Raw genomic sequence first — 20,889 nt, 5'->3', positions numbered from 1 at the left:
ATTAACAAGATGAAGTTTCAGACTCGCCTTTTAGCTGAATTATCAAAGGTGATCGGAATCTTGGAGCAGACAGTTCTGTACTTTGAAGTTGTTTTGATTTGAAAGGACATGCTTCACTAACACTATTTAATGGAGACAGAGCATGCTCTTCAATGGAACTAAAGCCACTTGGGATTGGTAGTAACAATTGTAACCTATTGAGAGAGGTGGCTACCAAGGTATTCGAAGTGTTCACCATGTTCCAGAGTTTCTCCTTCAACAGATATGGGAGGTGGAGTATTTGGCTGACCAGGTGAGAGTTTTGTTTTTGCAACATTCAAGGACAGGCTGAGTTTCTTGAATGCAGAATTGAAGAGATCGAGAATGGCTTGCAAATTTCTTGCAGAGTGGGCAATGATACTGTAGTCATCCACACACTGCAGATAATAGACGGAATTTTGCACTGTGTGCATCGACTGCTGGCAGAGGTGAGAAAACCGGCAAGGAGCTCTCCAGCTGCACAGCCGAGATTCCTCTCCAGATTCCCTGGCATTCTGTGCGTAGAAAATATGGGTGTGTGGTTTTCACATCGTGGTGGCAGGGCACAGCCTGATAAACAATGCCCCCGATCTGCCCTGAAAAAATACTTCCCCCAGCCCACAGATATGGGGAACCGTTCCCACAAGGACTGCGGCCACATTCCCCTCCTAAACAAGCACCGGGGCAATCTCCCGCCCAATGGATCTCCCCAGAGGGCCCACCTGGCACTCAGGTTGGCACTGCCAGGGGGCAGTGTCCCATTCTTCCCGGGAGTGATACTTACCTTCGTGTCCCCAGTAGGTTCCCCTCGACTGCGTCACGTCTTGCAAAAGCAGTTATAAACTTGAATTCTTTATGTGGGGGGAACACATGGCAGTGAGTGCTTGACAAAATAAAATCTCTGCAAGTCAACAAAATTATGAGACACAATACAGGAACGAGATAGAGAATCTGATGAACTGGTGCGACGACAATAATCTCTCCCTCAATGTCAACAAAATGAAGGAGATTGTCATCAACTTCAGAAAGCGTAGTGGAGAACATGCCCAATGGGATGAAGTAGAAATGGTTGAGAGCTTCAAGTTTTTAGGTGTCCAGATCACCAACAACCTGTCCTGGTCCCTCCATGTGGACACTGTAGTTAAGAAAGCCCACCAACGCCTCTACTTTCTCAGGAAACTAAGGAAATTTGGCATGTCCGCTGCAACTCTCACCAACTTCAACAGATGCACCATAGAAAGCATTCTTTCTGGTTGCATCACAGCTTGGTATGGCTCCTGCTCTGTCCAAGACCGCAAGAAACTACAAAGGATAATGAATGAAGCCCAGTCCATCAATCAAACCAGTCTCCCATCCATTGACAATGTCTGCACTTCCCGCTGCCTCGGAAAGGCAGCCAGCATAATCAAGGACGCCATGCACCCCGGACAACCACCTTCTTCTGTTGGAAAAAAGATATAAAATTCTGAGATCACGTACCAACCTTGATTCGAGGATGGCACCTACTCAGACATGAATTTGTGCCATGGGTTTCATATAGCTGAACAGGCCAATTCTTAATCCACAGATTGTTGCCTACATGGAGCAGGATGTCCCACATGACAGTGAGATCCAGAGTTCAAGATTTGTCCATCTAGCAGAAGGAACTCTTTGGTTGCAAGCAATAAAATAAAACAAAAGCTTACTCCAACTGATAGATCAAAGATAAAGAGAAAATGCTGGAAAATCTCAGCAGGTCTGGCAGCATCTGTAAGGAGAGAAAAGAGCTGATGTTTCAAGTCCAGATGATCCTTTGTCAAAGCTAGATTCCAGCATCTGCAGTAAATTGCTTTTATCAAAGAAAAAGGTTTAATAAAGAAACTTCATTACTCCAACACTTGAGGCCACACCTGGACCATCCAAGCTCCCCACTATTCCCAACTGCTTCTTATTTATACTGAGTCAGCTGGTCAAATGACCACCACATCATTGTCATTACATAGGGCCCGATTTTACCACTGCATCGCACCTGTTTTCGGGCACGAAAACATGGTAAAGTCGGGTGTGAGGCCATTAACGCGATCCGCGCCCGCGCAGATTGTCACTTTACCGAAACCCGGGAATGGCGGCAATTCGATTTGCGCCCAAAACGGGCGCAACGAAGATTTAAATGCATTTGCATGCATTTAAATTGAATTAATGAACTGCCCGCCCAACTCTATCAGCATTTCCCCCTTTACCACCGCGTTTGCCATTCCGGAACCGCGCCGTAATGGACCTGCTAAATAAAAGTCTGAATCAGGCGCTCCAGCTGCTGAAGAGCGCGTTCAGATCTTCCAACGGCTCCCTGACTCCGACCAGTAGTGGGGGGGGGGGGGGGGGGGGGGGGGGGGGGGGGGGGGGGGAGGGAGGGGGGGGGGGGGGGGGGGGGGGGGGGGGGTGGGTCAGATCAGTCTCTGGTTGGGTGGGTGGGGGGGGGGAACATGAGGCCAGATTGTTGTCTGTTTGGGGGCGGGCGGGTGGGGGGGGGGGGGGGGAGGTGGGTCAGATCAGTCTCTGGTTGGGTGGGTGGGGGGGGGGAACATGAGGCCAGATTGTTGTCTGTTTGGGGGCGGGCGGGGGAGAAGGAGGAGGCGGGTCAGATGTATCTCGGGGCGGGGGGGGGAAGAGAGGGCCGATCGTTGTCTGGTGGGGAGGGAGGAGGAGGAGGGTCAGATCAGTCTCTGGTTGGGTGGGGCGGGGGGGGGAAAGAAGGAGGAGGCAGGTCAGATGTATCTCGGGGTGGGGGGAGGGGGGGAGAGAGAGAGGGCCGATCGTTGTCTGGTGGGGAGGGAGGAGGAGGCGGGTCAGATGTTCCTCTGGAGTGGGGGGGGGGGGGTGCGCAGGGCAGATGGATCTCTGGCGGGGGGGGGGGGCAGATGGATCTCTGGCGGGGGAGGCAGATGGATCTCTGGCAGGGGGAGACAGATGGATCTCTGGTGGGGGGAGACAGATGGATCTCTGGCGAGGGGGGCAGATGGGTCTCTGGTGGGGGGGGTCAGATGGGTCTCTGATGGGGGGGCAGGGGGGGTCCGCTGCCACTCTGTGGGCGATTGGTTGGGGGGGGGAAGGGGGCAGGGGTCGCGATCGGTCTGGGTAGCGGGGGGGTGGATAAGGGGGACAGTGATGTGTATGTGCACTATCGCTCCTGCTTTTTGCTCCCGGGCCACTTCCTCTGCTTTTCGCGGCCCGGGAGCGATCTGACATGGGTGCACTTTTTTTCTAACTACGCATGTGCAGTTCAGAGCTCCGATTGTTTTGGCTGTGCTAAGCCCCGCCCACAGCGCGAATGGGACTGGAGATGGCTGAGTGCGTATGGGGGCGCCTGAAAGCAAATCTCCAAGTCGGATCTGCATTACGCCCCGAGTCAGCACTTAGAATGAAAATGGTAAAATCGGGCCCATAGTCTACCAGGTCAGCTGACCCTCACAGCATGTTACCATTGGTCACATTATAACAGATCCAATGTTATCATTGGTTCATTCTTACAAGATTTGCTTCCTTTTCTTCTGCCACCACTCTGCCTCATCAAAGTATAATGCAGCTTGATTGATGGACAGGTTGTCATTGTTTTGAACAACTGATAGCAAACTCCTCCCAATCATTAATGTCAATACTGCCTCTCTTCAGAGTGACTTTGAAGAATTTTTTTTGTCCTCTCCTGGAATGCTGGACATTTGAGAGTTTAGAAAGCAGGTCCTGGTGAGGTCGAGTTTTTCAATTATCTGGAATATGGTGTCCAGTCCATCAAAGTTGATTTTGTTCAGGAATGCTTATGGAGCTGGTTTCAAGAAGGACACTGCTGTTTGTTCAACAATCCTCCCATTGAATCTGGAGAATCCGGCAGAGGCATTGTAGGTGGAATTTCTCTAGTGTTCTAACAGAATGCTGACAGCCCAGGTCTCACTGCAGGACAGGAGTGTGGCGACAGCAATTGTTGTGCACGCTCAGACTTTTGTTGATTTGATTTTATTATTATCACATGTAGTAGTATATAGTATTGTTTCTTGCGTGCTGTACAAAGCATACCGTACACCAGGAAGGAAAGGAGAGAGTGCAGAATGTAGTGTTAGAGTCATAGCTAGGATGTAGAGAAAGATCAACTTAATATAAGGTAGGTCCATTCAAAAGTCTGATGGCAGAAGGGAAGAAGCTGTTTTTGAGTCGATTGGACTGGACACCATATCCAGATAACTGAAAATTCTACCTCGCCAGGACTTGCTTTCTCAACTCTCAAATGTCCAACATTCCAGGAGAGGACAAAGAAAATTCTTCAGTCACTCTGAAGAGAGGCAGTATTGACATTTGTGATTGGAGGAGTCTGGGAAGTGCCGTCCTCGAATCGAGGGACAGTAGTGGCACAGACATCACTAAGATTGCGATATTCAACGTTACTAATAGACCATTTTATAAAAATAGTATGTCTAATAGTGCATCAAGAAAGATAAAACAGAATTAAATGATTTAAAATACAAATTTATTGATAAAATTCTATTCATTTCCCCATCTGAAAGACTCCTTTACCAATTTGCCTTGGAGCGTGAATTTAAAAGTTTACTCGTAAGCTTGAGGATTTAGTTCCAGAACAAAACCTTTGTTTTCTTACAATAAACCCATTAGTGGATGGGTCAATACATGGTTTATTTAAGACTGTGGATGCTGCTACATCTGAAATTCAAATGACAGTCTCAGAAGATGGCACTCTGTTAAGGAATAATGCCCCTCATCAGTCAATCTCATTACATTATTTCAATAATCAAATAAATCTTTATACATAAATGCAAGTCAACATCAACATGACATATCCTTAATGTAGGTAAAATAGATTTTGGAACTTTGTCATGAGATTCTCATACCTCTCCTCCATCAGCACCACCACAAAGTATTACAAGTAAAAATGTTGCTCTTCATGGGTTTGCGCAAATAGAAATGTAGCCATGGGAAAAACAACAGTGGAAAGTTCTTCATTTTTGGGCTTAATCTGTAGAAAATTACTGTCACAAAGTTATAGCATTGTTTAAGCTCTGTGGTAATCTTTAAGGCCTAGGTTTAATGAATGCAATAGAAAACTCAATATCAAGGCACTATTGTTAGGAGGGTGCAGTATGCCTTTAAATGAATTGCATTCGCTGAATCACAATGTCAATCACACGATGCTGCATATCATAAGAGGGGAGCAAGATGGTTGATGGTCAACCTGCTTGTGGACACCAAATTTGTTGGGCACGCTTTCATCATATACGAAGTCGAATGTGGATTCAAAAATTCCTATTCACAAAGCTGATCTTCAAGCTAAGTCCAATCTTCCTTAGTTTGTCAAGACTGAATATTCAATTAATGGAATTTCTGAAGAAAATTTACTTCAGAATGACAGAAACCTGCATTTTATTAAATAACCAGAACTTTCATCTGTAACTGGGCAGTACTGGCAAAAGGTTTCTACATTCTTAAAAAGGGGGAAAAACTTTATAGCAGCAGTTAACATAACGGGGAACTAAACAAAAGAGACTGGAAGGATAAAGTTCAGTAGAGGTGAAGAACAAACCTGTGAGCAGATAGTAACAGCAAATGAAGCAGAATGCTTGATTCTTTTGGACAAGCTCTCCTATGTTAAGGGATACTTTGAAGAATTGCTTCTTTCAGCTGTCTGTATGTGCCTCACTGCCCACTTCTAATTAGCAGCAAGCCAGTTTCATCCAGGTAAAGGAAGGACCTCAAATGTGGTGCATTCAAATGAAAATCAAAGAATACACAAACCTCCTTTGTGCTTTCTATTCTGCTTCAAAATTCTCTTTTCATGTATATAGTTATGCCTCTGGAGAATGTATGTCTGATTCTCTCTCAAGCTACCCTTGGTTCTCTCCCAGTGCTTTCCTGCAAATGGTCTGTTTTCTTTCCTCAGATTTCTTAAAAATACAAAATCTGATTGCCCCTTAACTCTCACCCCTGTACTCCAGCTCTGAGTTAGTGGCATTCACCTGCTGGCTGTGTGAAAGATATTGCCTCCAGCCGCTTCCCTTAGTGTAACGGATAATGCACAAACCTGGACTGGAGGTATTTTTTCCAGTACCACTCTTAAAGACGATAGTAACTTCTGATGAAGTCACTAAGATAAGAGATCGGTTTCTGTTTGACCTTGAATTTCCATTCCTTGTATAAAAATGAAAAATTACTAAAAGAGCCAGAGGGTGGTTGTTTCTTGTCATTATCCTGTTGTCAATTCTGATGGTGGTTATTAATTTTTTTCCTTTACGATTCACAATCTGCTCTTTGAAATGTGCCATATGTTCAAAGCAATTCAGGGATGACAACTGTCAGAATTACAACAATAAAAAATAGCCTAAACGAGGCAGATTTACTGCTATGGAGTTTCGGCTGAAAATAACCCCTGAAACGCTCTAACATATTACCCGTGCTCTGTTTTAAAATGCCATTACATCTACAGTATTAGCTTCAAGATTTTGTATCAACAAAAGGATAAAGTAATATCATACAAAATAGAGTATTTATTGGACTACGTAATAACAAAGAGCTGAAATATAAATGTATTTATTATTTGAGGGAATTCAAATTAATAATAGAGCCTAATATATTTGTTTTAATTGTGTGTAAAATAACAAAGCAATAAAGGCTGCTTTATCTGGTACTAATAAAAATTCATTGAAAACCAACTAGTGCCAGTGCAGCGATAAACCAGACTCTTGGCAAATACTGTTCTTCGAGCTTCCGAAGGACAGCCTAATCTGTCTGAAACCTCAAATTGAAACACATACTGTAAAGTAGAACCCCTACTTTCATTGACTATTCATTTTGCTTCAGTCTATTTATTAATCCTGTCTCCTTTATTTCTACTCATCTATGGGAAGAATTCCTCATTCCTTTATAAAATTACAACTTAATAGAATGTGATAAAGGGAACTCTTTGGCAATTATGATGTCTGCACTCTCTGCTGGCATGCAAGAGATGGAAATGAAGTTGGGGATGGAGAAGGGAATTCTAATAGGCACCATGATATATACAATGAACAGCAAGATGTCCACTGAGAGAAAGACTTGTCAGGCTAATCAGATTTTCCATATCCATGTAAAGACAGTAACATAGGCTCTAACCTTGTAAAGATGCTGCTGCTGCTCTTCTGACATCATCAGGTCATGGCTGTCCATCACTATGGATTCCATGTCAATCAGCCAATCCCAAAGCTCCTGGTATTCCAATTCAAAGTCCAGAAGGCTGGTAAGAAGAATTAAAAATGCATTATGCATTATATAAATAAAATATATATTCCTGAATGAATGCTGAGTGGAAAATGTAATTACTTGTTATATAGAAAATTAAAACTCAAAACTAGTCAGCAAAATTTAATTAAATTCCAACATAGATGGAAAGCACAACATGATTAATAAAATAATGTAATAATGTATCAGAGAGACAAAAACACAACATTCATATAATTAGACATCAGCAATGAAAACCCATGATCATTATTTCATCATTTTTCCAATGTATAGATAAAACATATTATGGAAACTTGTTTCTTGCGTTAAAACAGTCTAACAATCTCCATTTCAATGTAGTCATTTTCAGAACAATCTCAACTAGATAAAGGTACATCAGGTAAACAAGAGGGTCAACAGCACTGAAGGTAAACCTACAGCCAAAGGTTTTCTAAGAAGATGAAAGTATATCCGACAGAGATTTTAGTCGGGCATGAGCGAGTATGCCAAGCCACTCAAGGGCTGGATGGAGCTCCAGACAGGTGCCTCCCATAGACATGCTAAATGCGAAGATTAGGCCAAAAAGTCAAAATGACAAATTCTCAAAAGGCAGTAATCGTTAAAATTCAAAGAAAGATTGTACAATTTTCAGCTAAATAAATCATTAGATTGAGCAGCTTAAAAGGATTAAAGCCGTGTTCAGTTCAAAGCACCTTGCCCGAGTTAACTGAACCCTCTGGTTTACAACTCAGTGCCAGCACTCTAGCGCAGTAAGTATTTGTAAATGTAAAAAGTGCAGACATCAACAAGATAATATACAGTTGTAATATACAAGAAAATTTACACAAATGTCACTCCTGACATCGACATGCATCAACAGAACTGGGTGTCAAACATGTTTTCTCAGAAATTAACTGCTGAATTCTATTGAAATATGTTATTCAATAACATTTAATGGAAATAAATACTTGCTTCTCCAGAAAGATTTCCTGCCACGTTCAAAGACTTTCCAAAATTTGGTTCAATAAAAGCAGACTTAAGTGTTGTAGCAAAAAAAGTTCTATCCTGCAACTCTAAAACATGAATTGTTTCTGTTACAACTATAATGATTTGTTCAATGGGTAACACAATTAATGCTCTGCGTTTTCACATCTAAATATATATTCTAGGTAATTCAAATCATGAATATCACACAGTTTTGCCTTTAGATTCAATCTGAGTAATCTAAAGCAGCACACTGGATTTATGGAGGCATTTATCATTCAAATATATTTCAAATGCAGAGTACAAGTTCTTCTACAGTTCCTGAATGGAATGTTGATTTCATCAAGTATGTTCAGAAGTATATATAACTAACTTCTCCTTCAAACAGTGTCTCATGCATGTTGCTCAACTGCACATGCATTTAAACAAATTAAAGTTTTCATGTGACACAATTTAGGTTGGATTTCAAATTCAATTTATTTATGTGGCTCTAATTTACAATCTAACATTCTGCAAATGACTATTTAAAAACTGGATTAAATAATTTAAGAAAATATTAATGGTACTGAAGAAAAATAAGTGACATGCAAGAAATATAATTTAATGTTATTTTTAAAATATGCTCGCACTTAATGTATTTCTGTACTCGATGGATCATGGTCATTCCTTTTTTAAAACATATTCTTTTATGGGATGTGGGCCTCACTGGCAACGGCATTATTTGTTGCCCATCCTCAATTGCTATTTAAATGTGGGCTTGCCAGTCCATTTCAGACAGCAGCTCAGAGTCAACCACATTGCCGTGGCTCTGGAGTCACAGGTAGGCCAGACCATGTAAAAATGGCAGATTCACTAAAAGGCATTTGTGAATCAAATGGGTTTCATGAATCAGATGAATTTCATGACAACCATTACTGAGACTAACTTTATATTCCAGATTTATTAATAGAATTTAAATTCCACCAGATACTGAAGTAGGATTTGAACCCATGTTCCCAGAGAATTAACTTCCGCAAGCTTTAACAGCACTTTCAAAGTTAAGTATGAACGCTATATGCAATCCACAATCTATGCTGAGTTAGCAGGTTTTACATGGGGTGTTTCATAGAATCCCTACAGTGCAGAAGGAGGCCATTCGGCCCATCGAGTCTGCACCAACACCAATCCCACCCAGGCCCTTTTCCCAATTAGTTACCCTGCTAATCCCTCTAACCTATCACATCCCGGGACACTAAGGATTAATTTAGCATGGCCAATCAACCTTACCCACACATCTTTGGACTGCAGGAGGAAACCGGAGCACCCTGAGGAAACCCATGCAAACACGGGGAGAACGTGCAAACTCCACACATTCAGTAACCCAAGCCGGGAATCGAACCCGGGTCCCTGGAGCTGTGAGGCAGCAGTGCTAACCACTGTGCCACCGTGCCGCTCCTTTGTAAGGGAGCTAAAGTTAGTTTCAGTGCCACATAGATAGCAAGGAAAATATTAACAGGGTTCCCTCTCCTGATCAATGATTAGTGATCCCAGATGATCAAGTTTGGCTGTGGTGGCATTCACAGTGGAATAGCCTGCTAATACCAGATGCTAGTGAGGAACATGAGGAATAGTGAGGGACAGGAAGGCAAATTTAATCCTCCTCCCAGCATGTTCCCTATTTAACCACAAGGGCATCTGTTAGGGGATACAGATGGGGATGCCCATCAAAAACTTCCATGGTGATTGTTTGATGGCAGAAACAAAGAATCTGCATTTCATGGTTTCAGTCCCAAGGCTCATTGCAAGCAGTGAAATATGTTTGAAGTGCAGCCATTCCTGCAATGGCCTTGGGTGACTGCCTATGTGGAGTTTGCACATTCTCCCCGTGTCTACGTGGGTTTCGTCCGGGTGCTCAGGTTTCCTCCACAGTCCAATGATGTACGGGTTAGCTGGATTAGCTATGGTAAATGCATGGGGTTACAGGGATAGGGCAGAGGGGAGGGTCTGGGCGAGATGCTCTTTTGGAGAATTGGTGCAGTCTCGATGGGCCGAGTTGCCTCTTTCTCCACTGTAGGGATTATATGGTAATACATTCACATCGTGAGGCTTCAGGTAAATCGGAGACACACGGACAGTGAGCGTAGGAGTCCTGAAGTAAAGTTGTAGCAGCACCATTTTGAAGTCCCAGAACAAAAGGGTCCAGCAAAAACAAACGTAACAGCGGTTTTGTCCAGGAGTATGAGACATCTAAGTACAGATACAGATGGGGATGCCCCATCAACACGGAGTTGGGGGTAGTGTGTTAAAGTGGATTGGGGACTGGCTATCCGACAGGAAGCAAAGAGTCGGAATAAATGGGTGTTTTTCCGGTTGGAGGAAGGTAACTAGTGGCGTGCTGCAGGGATCGGTACTCGGGCCGCAACTATTTACCATTTATATAGATGATCTGGAGGAGGGGACGGAGTGTAGGGTAACGAAGTTTGCAGACGACACTAAGATAAGTGGAAAAGTGAATTGTGTGGAGGACGGAGAAGATCTGCAGAGAGATTTGGACAGGCTGAGTGAGTGGGCGAGGATATGGCAAATGGAGTATAACGTTGATAAATGCGAGGTTATACACTTTGGAGGAAATAATAACAAATGGGATTACTATCTCAATGGAAACAAATTAAAACATGCTACCGTGCAAAGGGACCTGGGGGTCCTTGTGCATGAGACGCAAAAGCCCAGTCTGCAGGTACAACAGGTGATCAAGAAGGCAAATGGGATGTTGGCCTATATCGCGAGGGGGATAGAATATAAAAGCAGGGATGTCTTGATGCACCTGTACAGGGCATTGGTGAGGCCGCAGCTGGAATACTGTGTGCAGTATTGGTCCCCTTATATGAGGAAGGATATATTGGCATTGGAGGGAGTGCAGAGAAGGTTCACCAGGTTGATACCGGAGATGAGGGGTTTGGATTATGAGGAGAGGCTGAGGAGATTGGGTTTTTACTCGTTGGAGTTTAGAAGGATGAGGGGGGATCTTATGGAGACTTATAAGATAATGCGGGGGCTGGATAGGGTGGAGGCGGAGAGATTCTTTCCACTTAGTAAGGAAGTTAAAACTAGAGGACACAGCCTCAAAATAAAGGGGGGTCGGTTTAAGACAGAGTTGAGGAGGAACTTCTTCTCCCAGAGGGTGGTGAATCTCTGGAATTCTCTGCCCACTGAGGTGGTGGAGGCTACCTCGCTGAATATGTTTAAAGCGCGGATGGATGGATTCCTGATCGGTAAGGGAATTAAGGGTTATGGGGATCAGGCGGGTAAGTGGTACTGATCCACGTCAGATCAGCCATGATCTTATTGAATGGCGGGGCAGGCTCGAGGGGCTAGATGGCCTACTCCTGCTCCTATTTCTTATGTTCTTAATCACCCCACTGAGGGCTCCAGATGTCACATTTCTGGAATGATAGATTGACCACCTCAATGTGTGCACTAGTATCTCATGGGCAAGGCTGCATCAGACAATGCAAGTAAAGCAGCCAAAGCTGCAGGCTCCAATATTTCCTTGGTTTCTAAATCAGAGCTCCTCTTTCTGTTCCCTTAAATCATTGTTGTCTTCGATGTTTCATTCCAGAGAGAAGGCAAAAGGACTAATGGATTCAGGACTCAATGCTGTTTCTCAGAGTCCTCATTCACTGAGGAGGCAAAGGAGGGAGAGGTGAAAGTTACCATAACTCCTATATCTTCAGTCGCTCCGAGGTGCCTGGGATGTTCAAGGGGCCAGAATGTCTGCAGGCCTGGTTGCTGGGGGATATGGGCTACCCATTTAAACACTAGCTGATAACTCTGGTGCGTCATCCTTAAACGCATGCTGAAGAAAGGTACAATGCTGCTGACAGCTTCACATGCTCTCTTCTAGAGCAGATCATGGGACTTCCGAACATATGCTTCAAATGGTTGGACCGCTCAGTTGGCTGACTACAAAGCAGTCCTGATTGGGTTTATCATATTATCGCAGTTGTGCCATTCACAGTTTGACCATGCAAAGAGGTGAGCCCTTGGAGGAGAATGAGAGCTCATCGGAAGATGAAGGAGGCTGAGGACTTGGAAGCTTTGGGGGCTGTTGAGGGACAATATGAGCATACTAATGCCATGGAGGAAGGAAGACATGGGAGACGTGCCTGTGATACTTTCATCGCTGACAGATTCCAGGAAGAATAACGCTAAGTGAGATCATATGCCACATCTCTCCTTACCCTCAAAGCCATTTCCTGTCATTTCAGGGGATGGTGAAAACAATTGCTGAGAGAACATGTCCTGCACATTCTGGCCTTATGCTGGGACATGGTCACACTGTTGGTCAATGGTGCTCTGCCAATGTGCTCACTCTGGGAACTTAAAGTCCACTGAGGAATGAGAACAGCAGTGATGCGAGACAAACTTTGATGCTTTCTAATGATGCAAACACTGCCATGACTCAGATACAGACCAGCCTGCAGAACTCATCCAGAAGTGCATGTGCTGAGTTCAAGAACTATCACTGAGGAGACCCAAGTGCTACCGAAGTATCAGTGCTGATGAGCTGCCCTCAGTCATTAGGTAACTTGAGATTGATCCCATCATACACTTCAAATAAAGATTAAAATACATCTCCTACGGCAACACACAAAGGTCAGTCTCTAGTTGCACTGAGGTTTACATCGCATGAATGTTCATCTTATAATGAGACACTATCGCTGAGTGGGACAATAGCTAAACCTCGAGATAAGATGATTCCAAACAACAAATGCACAACGCCTTCATTTGACCAGAACATTCACAAACCCATCAAATGATTTCACAAAAGTGCAATTTATTTACAATGATAGCACTTCCGTGAACCAGAAGTGACATCACCAATTTTTAACTTTCCTAACCTCACCACTACATCTTGATGGAGCCCCAACCTCTGCAGCAGAGGTGGAAGCAGCCTGCTGACTGCTATGTTCTGATGTCTGTGATGAACTTGGTGGATGTCCTCTGGTGGCCCAAGGCCTGTGGAGCCCTGGCCTCATATGGGCCTCCTGCTCAGGGCAGATGTGCCCTCGGTGGCCTGTGCTACTGGAGTGGATGTGGATGCAGGCAGAAGGGATTGCGAGTGGCTGCACATCCTTGGAGTGTCCTCAGAGGTGGCCCCGGAGTGTTTGAATACTCCCTGTGGTGCCAAAGGCCCCTAGCCTAACTCCTGCAAGAGACGGGCACCGAGGGGAAGGTCAAGGTGTCATCCACATGTCACCTACATCTTAGTGGTCACACATCCTGATGGGCACCACCAAGTGCAAGGTCAAACGTGAATTTGTCAAGAACAGCTGGATCAAGGTCACTATGGTGGATGCCAACCTTCCCAAGGTGACCTTGAGGTACTCTTATGTCAGAGCCACAAGATCAGACAGAATGCGGACGGACTCCTCCTGACTTTGAATCTCTGCCTGATGTTCCACTGCTTGCCATTGTGTCTCTATCATTGAGCTGGCAGCTGCTTCCAGAGGTTCATCATTTGACTGGGACTGATTGGCTGTTTGGTCCACAGCAGCCCTTTGAGAACTGGAGACCTTGGATGTCCCTTCCATCTGACTGCTGCAGGGATGTGTCTGAGAGGTGTTCTCTAAAGAGTGACCTTGAGTCTACTCCCCACTGAGGTGTGTGTCCCTGCACTGGTGGAGGCTGTGAGTGAGTGCATGATGGATCTTTGTGAACCTCCTCATCCTCGGATGTGCTCTGGGGGCTCGGAATGCTGCTTAAGCTGTGTTGGTGACCTCTATCTGCTTGTACCTGGAAAATAGACAATAGAATTTAAATTGATGAGCATAAGCTATATCAGAGTACATTTCTGACTCATTGATTGTCAGGATTTGATGAAATGATGAAGCTGTGATCTTTACTAGGTTGTTGGGAGAAGCCGTTCTTCCTTTCCCCACAGGAGCAATCACTGTCCTCCCCCACAAGCCTCCTCAAATTTGCTGAGGTCAATGATCTTGGCCATTCCTCCCCTGGGTCTGGGCATTCTCTATTTGCTGTGTACCAGCTTAGCTTGTATAAAGGTGAAAGAAAGGTATGTGATCAGTGGGGATGAAGCAGAGGCTGGGTGAAATGCATGCCCCTTGTGTCTGGTGATCCCTCCACAGAAGGGCCAGAGGATGGTGTGTGAGCAACATGACAGATGGAATGTGAAAGTGTCCGTGAGGGAATGAGTGTTGATATGTTTGCCCAACTAATATATGTGACCCATGAGGAGAGTTTGAGGACATGAAGGCATGGTGAAAGTTTGATTATGAAGGGAGTTAAGAGATAACTTACCCTGGTGGAGTGCATAAGATCATTCATCCTCTTCTGGCACTGTGTGGCACTTTGGCTGTGGTTACCAGGTGCTCTGTCCTCCCGCACGACGGCCTCCTGGGCTGGAGACATGAGGTTGCAGTGTTTCTTAGATCTAGGACTCCTCAGGCAAATCAGCTCTTATCCCATCAGGTGATTCAGCCCGATACTTGCCTATGATGATTAACAAGGTCCCAAGTGTGGAATTAGGTGCGAGTTCCCACTTTTCCGGCCAGCGGGAAGAGCACCACCGGACCCACCCGCCCTCAGACAAATAAATGGAAAATTCCATCCTATGTGACAATGGATACAAGTTTTGTGTTGTTTTAATTCCATTTAAGTAATGGAGTTACATCAACATATAAGCCAGGTTGCTTGGAAATACCTGGAATATGATTGGGTTGAGCATGACGATGTGTTTTCCTATTGCTGAAACTCTGAGATATAAGATATCAAGTTGGAGAAATTCAAAATGCTCAAAGTTAGTTTAAACAGCAGCTGTTTTGGAGTTCGTAAACACAGTGTAATTATAGAATATTGTGCTAAAAACATATAAATAGAATGAGTACAGAAATTAAGAGTACAATATTAAACTCAGCAAACTCCTGTGTTCATCAACATTTGTTCAAATGGTACTTAAGGCCTAGCTTCAAGTTTGTAATTTTATCATTTGTTTTAACATCGAGTAAGTTTACTTAATTAAACAAGGCCTGATATGGGCTTACTACAGAACAACACAATACATTTAAGCCATAAAGATAGGTGGATATTAATGTGTATTTAACTACAGTCTTCTGAAGTACTTCATGAACTAATTGAGTCAGGTGATGATAAATTAAATAAAAAATATGTTTCTGTACCTGTAAGTATCTACCCAATTGACTTTTGACATTGCAGCAAATTCTTGTTTTCTATTGTTGCTGCTTGTGTACTGCTCACTATAAAGCTTCAGGGACATCTGTTCCACAGCATCTCTCCTGGTCTCCAAGTTGATAAGCCGTATTTCTCCCTGGAAACAAAAGGTGCATGTAACTAATAACAGGAGTTAAGATAGATCCATAGATGAAAGTAACAAAAAACTTTAAATAAAATAATATTCAAATAAACACATAAAACTTGTGTACTTAAGAAACGTGTAACTTTTAGTTGTCGGTGGATTTCATAAATTGATGATTAAATATGGAGCACTTAATAAGTACAGTAAATTGTAGCATAGAATATAATTCTAAGTTAATTAGGAAAGTAGTAGATGCCACTGTTTAAAAAAGGAGGTAGACAAAAGGCAGGTAACTATAGGCCAGTTAGCTTAACTTCTGTAGTAAGGAAAATGCTTGAATCTATCATCAAGGAAGAAATAGTGAGACATCTGGATATAAATTGCCCCATTGGTAAGATGCAGCATGGGTTCATGAAGGGAAGGTCATGTTTGACTAATTTGGTGGAATTCTTTGAGAACATTACATGTGCAGTGGACAATGGGGAACCTGTGAATGTGGTGTATCTGGATTTCCAGAAGGCATTTGACAAGGTGCCGCACCAAAGACTGCTGCATAAGATAAAGTTGCACAGTGTTACGGGTAATGTATTAGCATGGAGAGAGGATTGGTTAACTAACAGAAAGCAGAGAGTGGGGGTAAATGGGTGTTTTTCTGGTTGGCAATCAGTGACTAGTGGTGTGCCTCAGGGATCAGTGTTGGGACCACAATTGTTTATGATTTACATAGATGATTTGGAGTTGGGGACCAACCAAGTGTAGTGTGTCAAAATTCATGGATGACACTAAGATGGGTGGAAGAGCAAAGTGTGTAAAGGACGCTGAAAGTCTGCAAAGGGATAGATAGTCTAAGTGAGTGGGCGAGGGTCTGGCAGATGGAGTACAATGTTGATAAATGTGAGGTCATCCATTTTGGTAGGAATAACAGCAAAATGGACTATTATTTAAATGGTAAAAAATTGCAGCATGCTGCTCTGCAGAGGGACCTGGGTGTCCTTGTGCAGGAATCTCAAGGAGTTGGTTTGCAGGTGCAGCAGGTAATTAAGAAGGCAAATGGAATTTTGTCCTTTATTGCCAGAGGGATGGAGTTTAAAAACAGCGAGTTTATGTTGCAGCTGTATCGGGTGCTGGTGAGGCCACACCTGGAGTACTGTGTACAGTTTTGGTCTCCTTACTTGAGAAAGGATATACTGGCACTGGAGGGGGTGCAGAGGAGATTCACTAGGTTGATTCCGGAGTTGAGAGGATTGGCTTATGAGGAGAGACTGAGTAGACTGGGGCTGTACTCACTGGAATTCAGAAGAATGAGGGGAGATCTTAGAGAAACACATAAGATTCTGAAGGGAATAGATAAGATAGAAGCAGGGAAGTTGTTTCCACTGGCGGGTGAAACTGGAACTGGAGGGCATAGCCTCAATATAAGGGGAAGCAGATTTAGGACTGTGTTGAGGAGGAACTTCTTCACACAAAGAGTTGTGAATCTGTGGAATTCCCTGCCCAGTGAAGCAGTTGAGGCTACCTCATTGAATGTTTTTAAGGCAAGGATAGATAAATTTTTGAACAGTAAAGGAATTAAGGGTTATGGTGAGCGGGTGGGTAAGTGGAGCTGAACGCACAAAAATATCAGCCAGGATCTTATTGAATGGCGGAGCAGGGTTGAGGTGTCAGATGGCCTATTCCTGCTCCTAGTTCTTATGTAACTAAATAACAAGTAACAAAGGCAGGACGGATGCTATGTTGCAGCTGTGGAATTTGGGAGCTTTTGGAAGCCAAGGCAATCAGGACAAACATATTTGCAGGAAGTGCGAACAACGAGAAGACAGTTCTGGATAAGGATCATCGATCTGAAAGCCCAACTGCAGACATTGCCCAACATAAGGGTGGGGGGAAATACCCAGACACTTTGTTCCAGAAAATGGTTGCATCTCTTATAGAAGGGTAATTTTCATCAGCAGTGAGGGGACAGGGGGATTATACTGCGAGTAAGACAGGTAGAGGGACCAAGCAGACAATAGTGGAGGAGACTCAGACTTTGCAATTATCAACGAGGTTTGAGGTACTCACAACTTGTGTAGATGCAAGTGAGGTCTGCAAGGTGGATGAGCAGGCTGGCCACAGCACCATGGTACAGCAAATTGTTCAAGCTGGGGGGAGCAAGCAGGAATGTAGTGGTGGTGGGGGACAGCACAGTGAGAGGGATTGACATTGTTAACTGCAACAAAGAATGAGTGTCCAGACGGCTGTGTTGCCTGCCCAGTGCCAGGGTTCGGGACATCTGCTCAGGGCTGGAAAGGAACTTGTAGTGGGAAGGGGAGGATTCAGTTGTCATGGTCCATTTGATACAAAGACATAGGCTGATATTCCATTGAGAGGATCTTCTGGTCCCATTGAAGGTGAATCCAGTGATGAGTAGCGCAAATGGCCATTGACTTCAGTGGGACTGTAAGATCCCTCCGACAGCCATTCATAGAAACAGAATCCCTACAGTGCAGAAGGAGGCCATTCGGCCCATCATGCCTGCACCGACAACAATCCCACCCAGGCCCTATCCCCATAACCCCACGTATTTACTCTGCTAATCCACCTGACATTCGGGGCAATTTAGCATGGCCAATCCACCTAACCTGCACATCTATGGCTAGCCATTTCCACTTCTGGAAAATCCACTGGGGGTGGTGGAAGATCCCAGCTATTGTTGGAGCTCGTCAGAAAGATATAGCAATTACTACGGGAAATTTTAATCTACAAATACGGCGGGATTTTCCACGCAACTGGCCGTATGATTCGTGGCAGTGGAGGTGGCCCGCCATTGGCTGGGAGCAAAATCTCTACTCCTGCCGTTGTTAACAGATTTCCCATTGAATGTATCTCTTGCTCTGGGAAATCTGGCACAGGGGTGCGCCATTGGCAGAATTGGAAGATCCCACCAGTGTGAACGGCCAGAAGTTTCTCTCCCCAGACTGAAACAGCCAGATGAGCAAAGAGAGTGCAAATGACAATTGCATAGTTGGTTTCAGGATAATTTAAATTCTAGTGCCAGGGCACAGGCTAAATTAGACCTGGTATTGTGCAACAATTTGATTTGATTTATTATTGTCACATGTATTAACATACAGTGAAAAGTATTATTTATTGCACGCTATACAGACAAAGCATACCGTTCATAGAGAAGGAAACAAGAGAGTGCAGAATGAAGTGTTCCAGTCATAACTAGGTGTAGAGAAAGATCAACTTAATGCGAGGTAAGGTAGGGTTAATTAATGACCTCATCATAAAGGTGCCGCTAGGTAGCAGTGATCATAACAGGATTGAATTTTACATTCAGGTTGAGGAAAAGAAGATGAGTGTAAGACTAGTATTTTAAACTTAAATAGGGTAATTATAAGGGCATGAAAATAGAGCTAGCAAAAGTGAACTGGCGATTTACGTTAAAGGATAGGTCAATAGAGATGCAGTGGCAGACATTTACGGAGATATGTCAGAACACACAGAATAGGTGCATTCCAATGAAAAGGAAAAATTCCAAGGGCAGGACCCACCATCTGTGGTTCACCAAAAAAGTTACTATCAATCTTAAAGAAAAAGTATATAATTGCACAAAGATGGGTGGAAGGTCAGCAGATTGGACAGAATATAAAAAAACAAAGAATAACTAAAAGATTAATAAGAAGGGAAACTAAGAGTACGACGGAAAGCTAGCTAAAAATATAAAGACAGAGAGTAAGAATTTCTATAAATATTTTTTATAAGTTAACAAAGTGATTGTTGGCCCAATAGAAGGCGAGTCTGGGGAGTTAATAATGGAAAATATGGAAATGGCCCATTAATTGAATACATATTTTTCCTTGGTCTTCTCTGTAGAGAATATAAATAACATCCCGGAAGTGAATGTAAAGCAAGAAATGGAAGGAGGGAGGAACGCATATAATTGTCAGGGAAGTGGTACTGAGAAAATTGTTGGAACTGTGGGCTGACACATCCAGGATCCTGATGGATTTCATTCTAGGGCCTGAAAAGAAATAGCTGATGAGATGGTCGATGTGTTGGTTTTCTTTTTCAAATTTCACTAGATTCAGAGAAGGTTATATTTGGTTGAAAAACAGCAAATGTTGTACTCTAAAAAGGGAGGGAGGTTAAAAAAAAAAACAGGAAACTCTAGGCCCGTTAGCTTAACTTATGTCATAGGGAAAATGTTAGAAGCTATTATTAAAGATATTATAACAGGGCCCTTAGATAAATTAAAAGTAATCAGGCAGAGTCAACATGGTTTTGTGGAAGGGAAATCATGTTTAACCAACTTATTGGAGTTATTTGAAAAAGTAGCAGGTGCTGTAGATAAAGGGAAATCGGTGGATGTATGGTGCTTAGATTTCTAGAAGGCATTTGATAAAGATGCCATATCAAAGGTTATTGTGGAAAATAAAAGCTCATTGTATTGGGGTAACATATTGACATGAATCGAAGATTGGCTGGCTAATAGAAAACAGAGAGTAAGCATAAATGGGTCATTTTCTGGTTGGCAGGATCTGAAGGGTATGCCACAGCGATCAGCACTGGGGACCCAACACTATAATTTATGTAAATGATTCGGATGAAGTGATGGATGGTGTGGTTGTTAAATTTGCTGATGACATAAAGATAAGAAGGAAAGCAAGTTGTGAAGAGTGCGTAAGGAGGCTACAAAAAGATATTAGATTAGGTTGGGCGGCACGGTGACACAGTGGTTAGCACTGCTGCCTCACAGTGCTAGGGACCCAGGTTCAATTCCGGCCTTGGGTCACTGTCTGTGAGGAGTTTATACGTTCTCCCCATGTCTGCGTGGGTTTCCTCTGGGTGCTCCGGTTTCCTCCCACTGTCCAAAGATGTGCGGGTTAGGTTGATTGGTCATGCTAAATTGACCCTTGTGTCAGAGGGATTAGCAGGGTAAATGTGTGGGGTTGGTACAGGCTCGATGGGCCAAATGGCCACCTTCTGTACTGTAGGGATTCTATGATTCTAGGTGAGTGGGCAAAATTCTGGCAAGTGGAATATAACGTGGGAATATGTGAGCTTGTCCATTTTGGCAGGACAAATTAAAAAAGCATATTATCTAAACAGTAAGAGATTATAGAGCTCTGGGATGCAGAGGGCTCTGGGTGCTCTAGTGCATGAAATACAAAATTGCAGGTACAGCAAATAATTAGCAAAGCTAATGGAATGTTACCGATTATTGCAAAGGAATTAAGTACGAGAGTAGCAACGTTATGCTTCAGTTATACAGGGCATTGGTGAGATCAGATCTGAAGCACTAAATACAGTAGTGGTCTCCTTATTTGAGGAAATATGTAAATTTATTAGAAGCA

General features: G+C 43.5%; 1 protein-coding gene across 10 annotated transcripts in view; it reads right to left on the bottom strand.

Moving 5' to 3' along the window:
* akap6 (A kinase (PRKA) anchor protein 6) overlaps positions 1-20,889 on the bottom strand; it is a 414,790-nt gene that overhangs the window by 151,321 nt on the left and 242,580 nt on the right. For all 10 annotated transcript variants that reach the window (XR_013500015.1, XR_013500016.1, XM_078233730.1 and 7 more), the window contains exons 7-8: positions 15,414-15,562; positions 7,147-7,267 (exon numbers count right to left, since the gene is read on the bottom strand). Coding sequence is in view for 8 of the 10 variants with exons in the window: in XM_078233730.1 (XP_078089856.1) it covers positions 7,147-7,267; positions 15,414-15,562 (270 nt within the window). In the remaining 2 variants the exon portion in view is untranslated. The remainder of the gene's footprint in view (positions 1-7,146; positions 7,268-15,413; positions 15,563-20,889) is intronic.

Source organism: Mustelus asterias, chromosome 18 (assembly GCF_964213995.1).
Source record: "Mustelus asterias chromosome 18, sMusAst1.hap1.1, whole genome shotgun sequence".
NCBI classification, from domain to species: Eukaryota; Metazoa; Chordata; class Chondrichthyes; order Carcharhiniformes; family Triakidae; genus Mustelus; species Mustelus asterias.
Note: the sequence above shows the minus strand (reverse complement) of the source record. Positions and strands in the feature narration are given on the sequence as shown.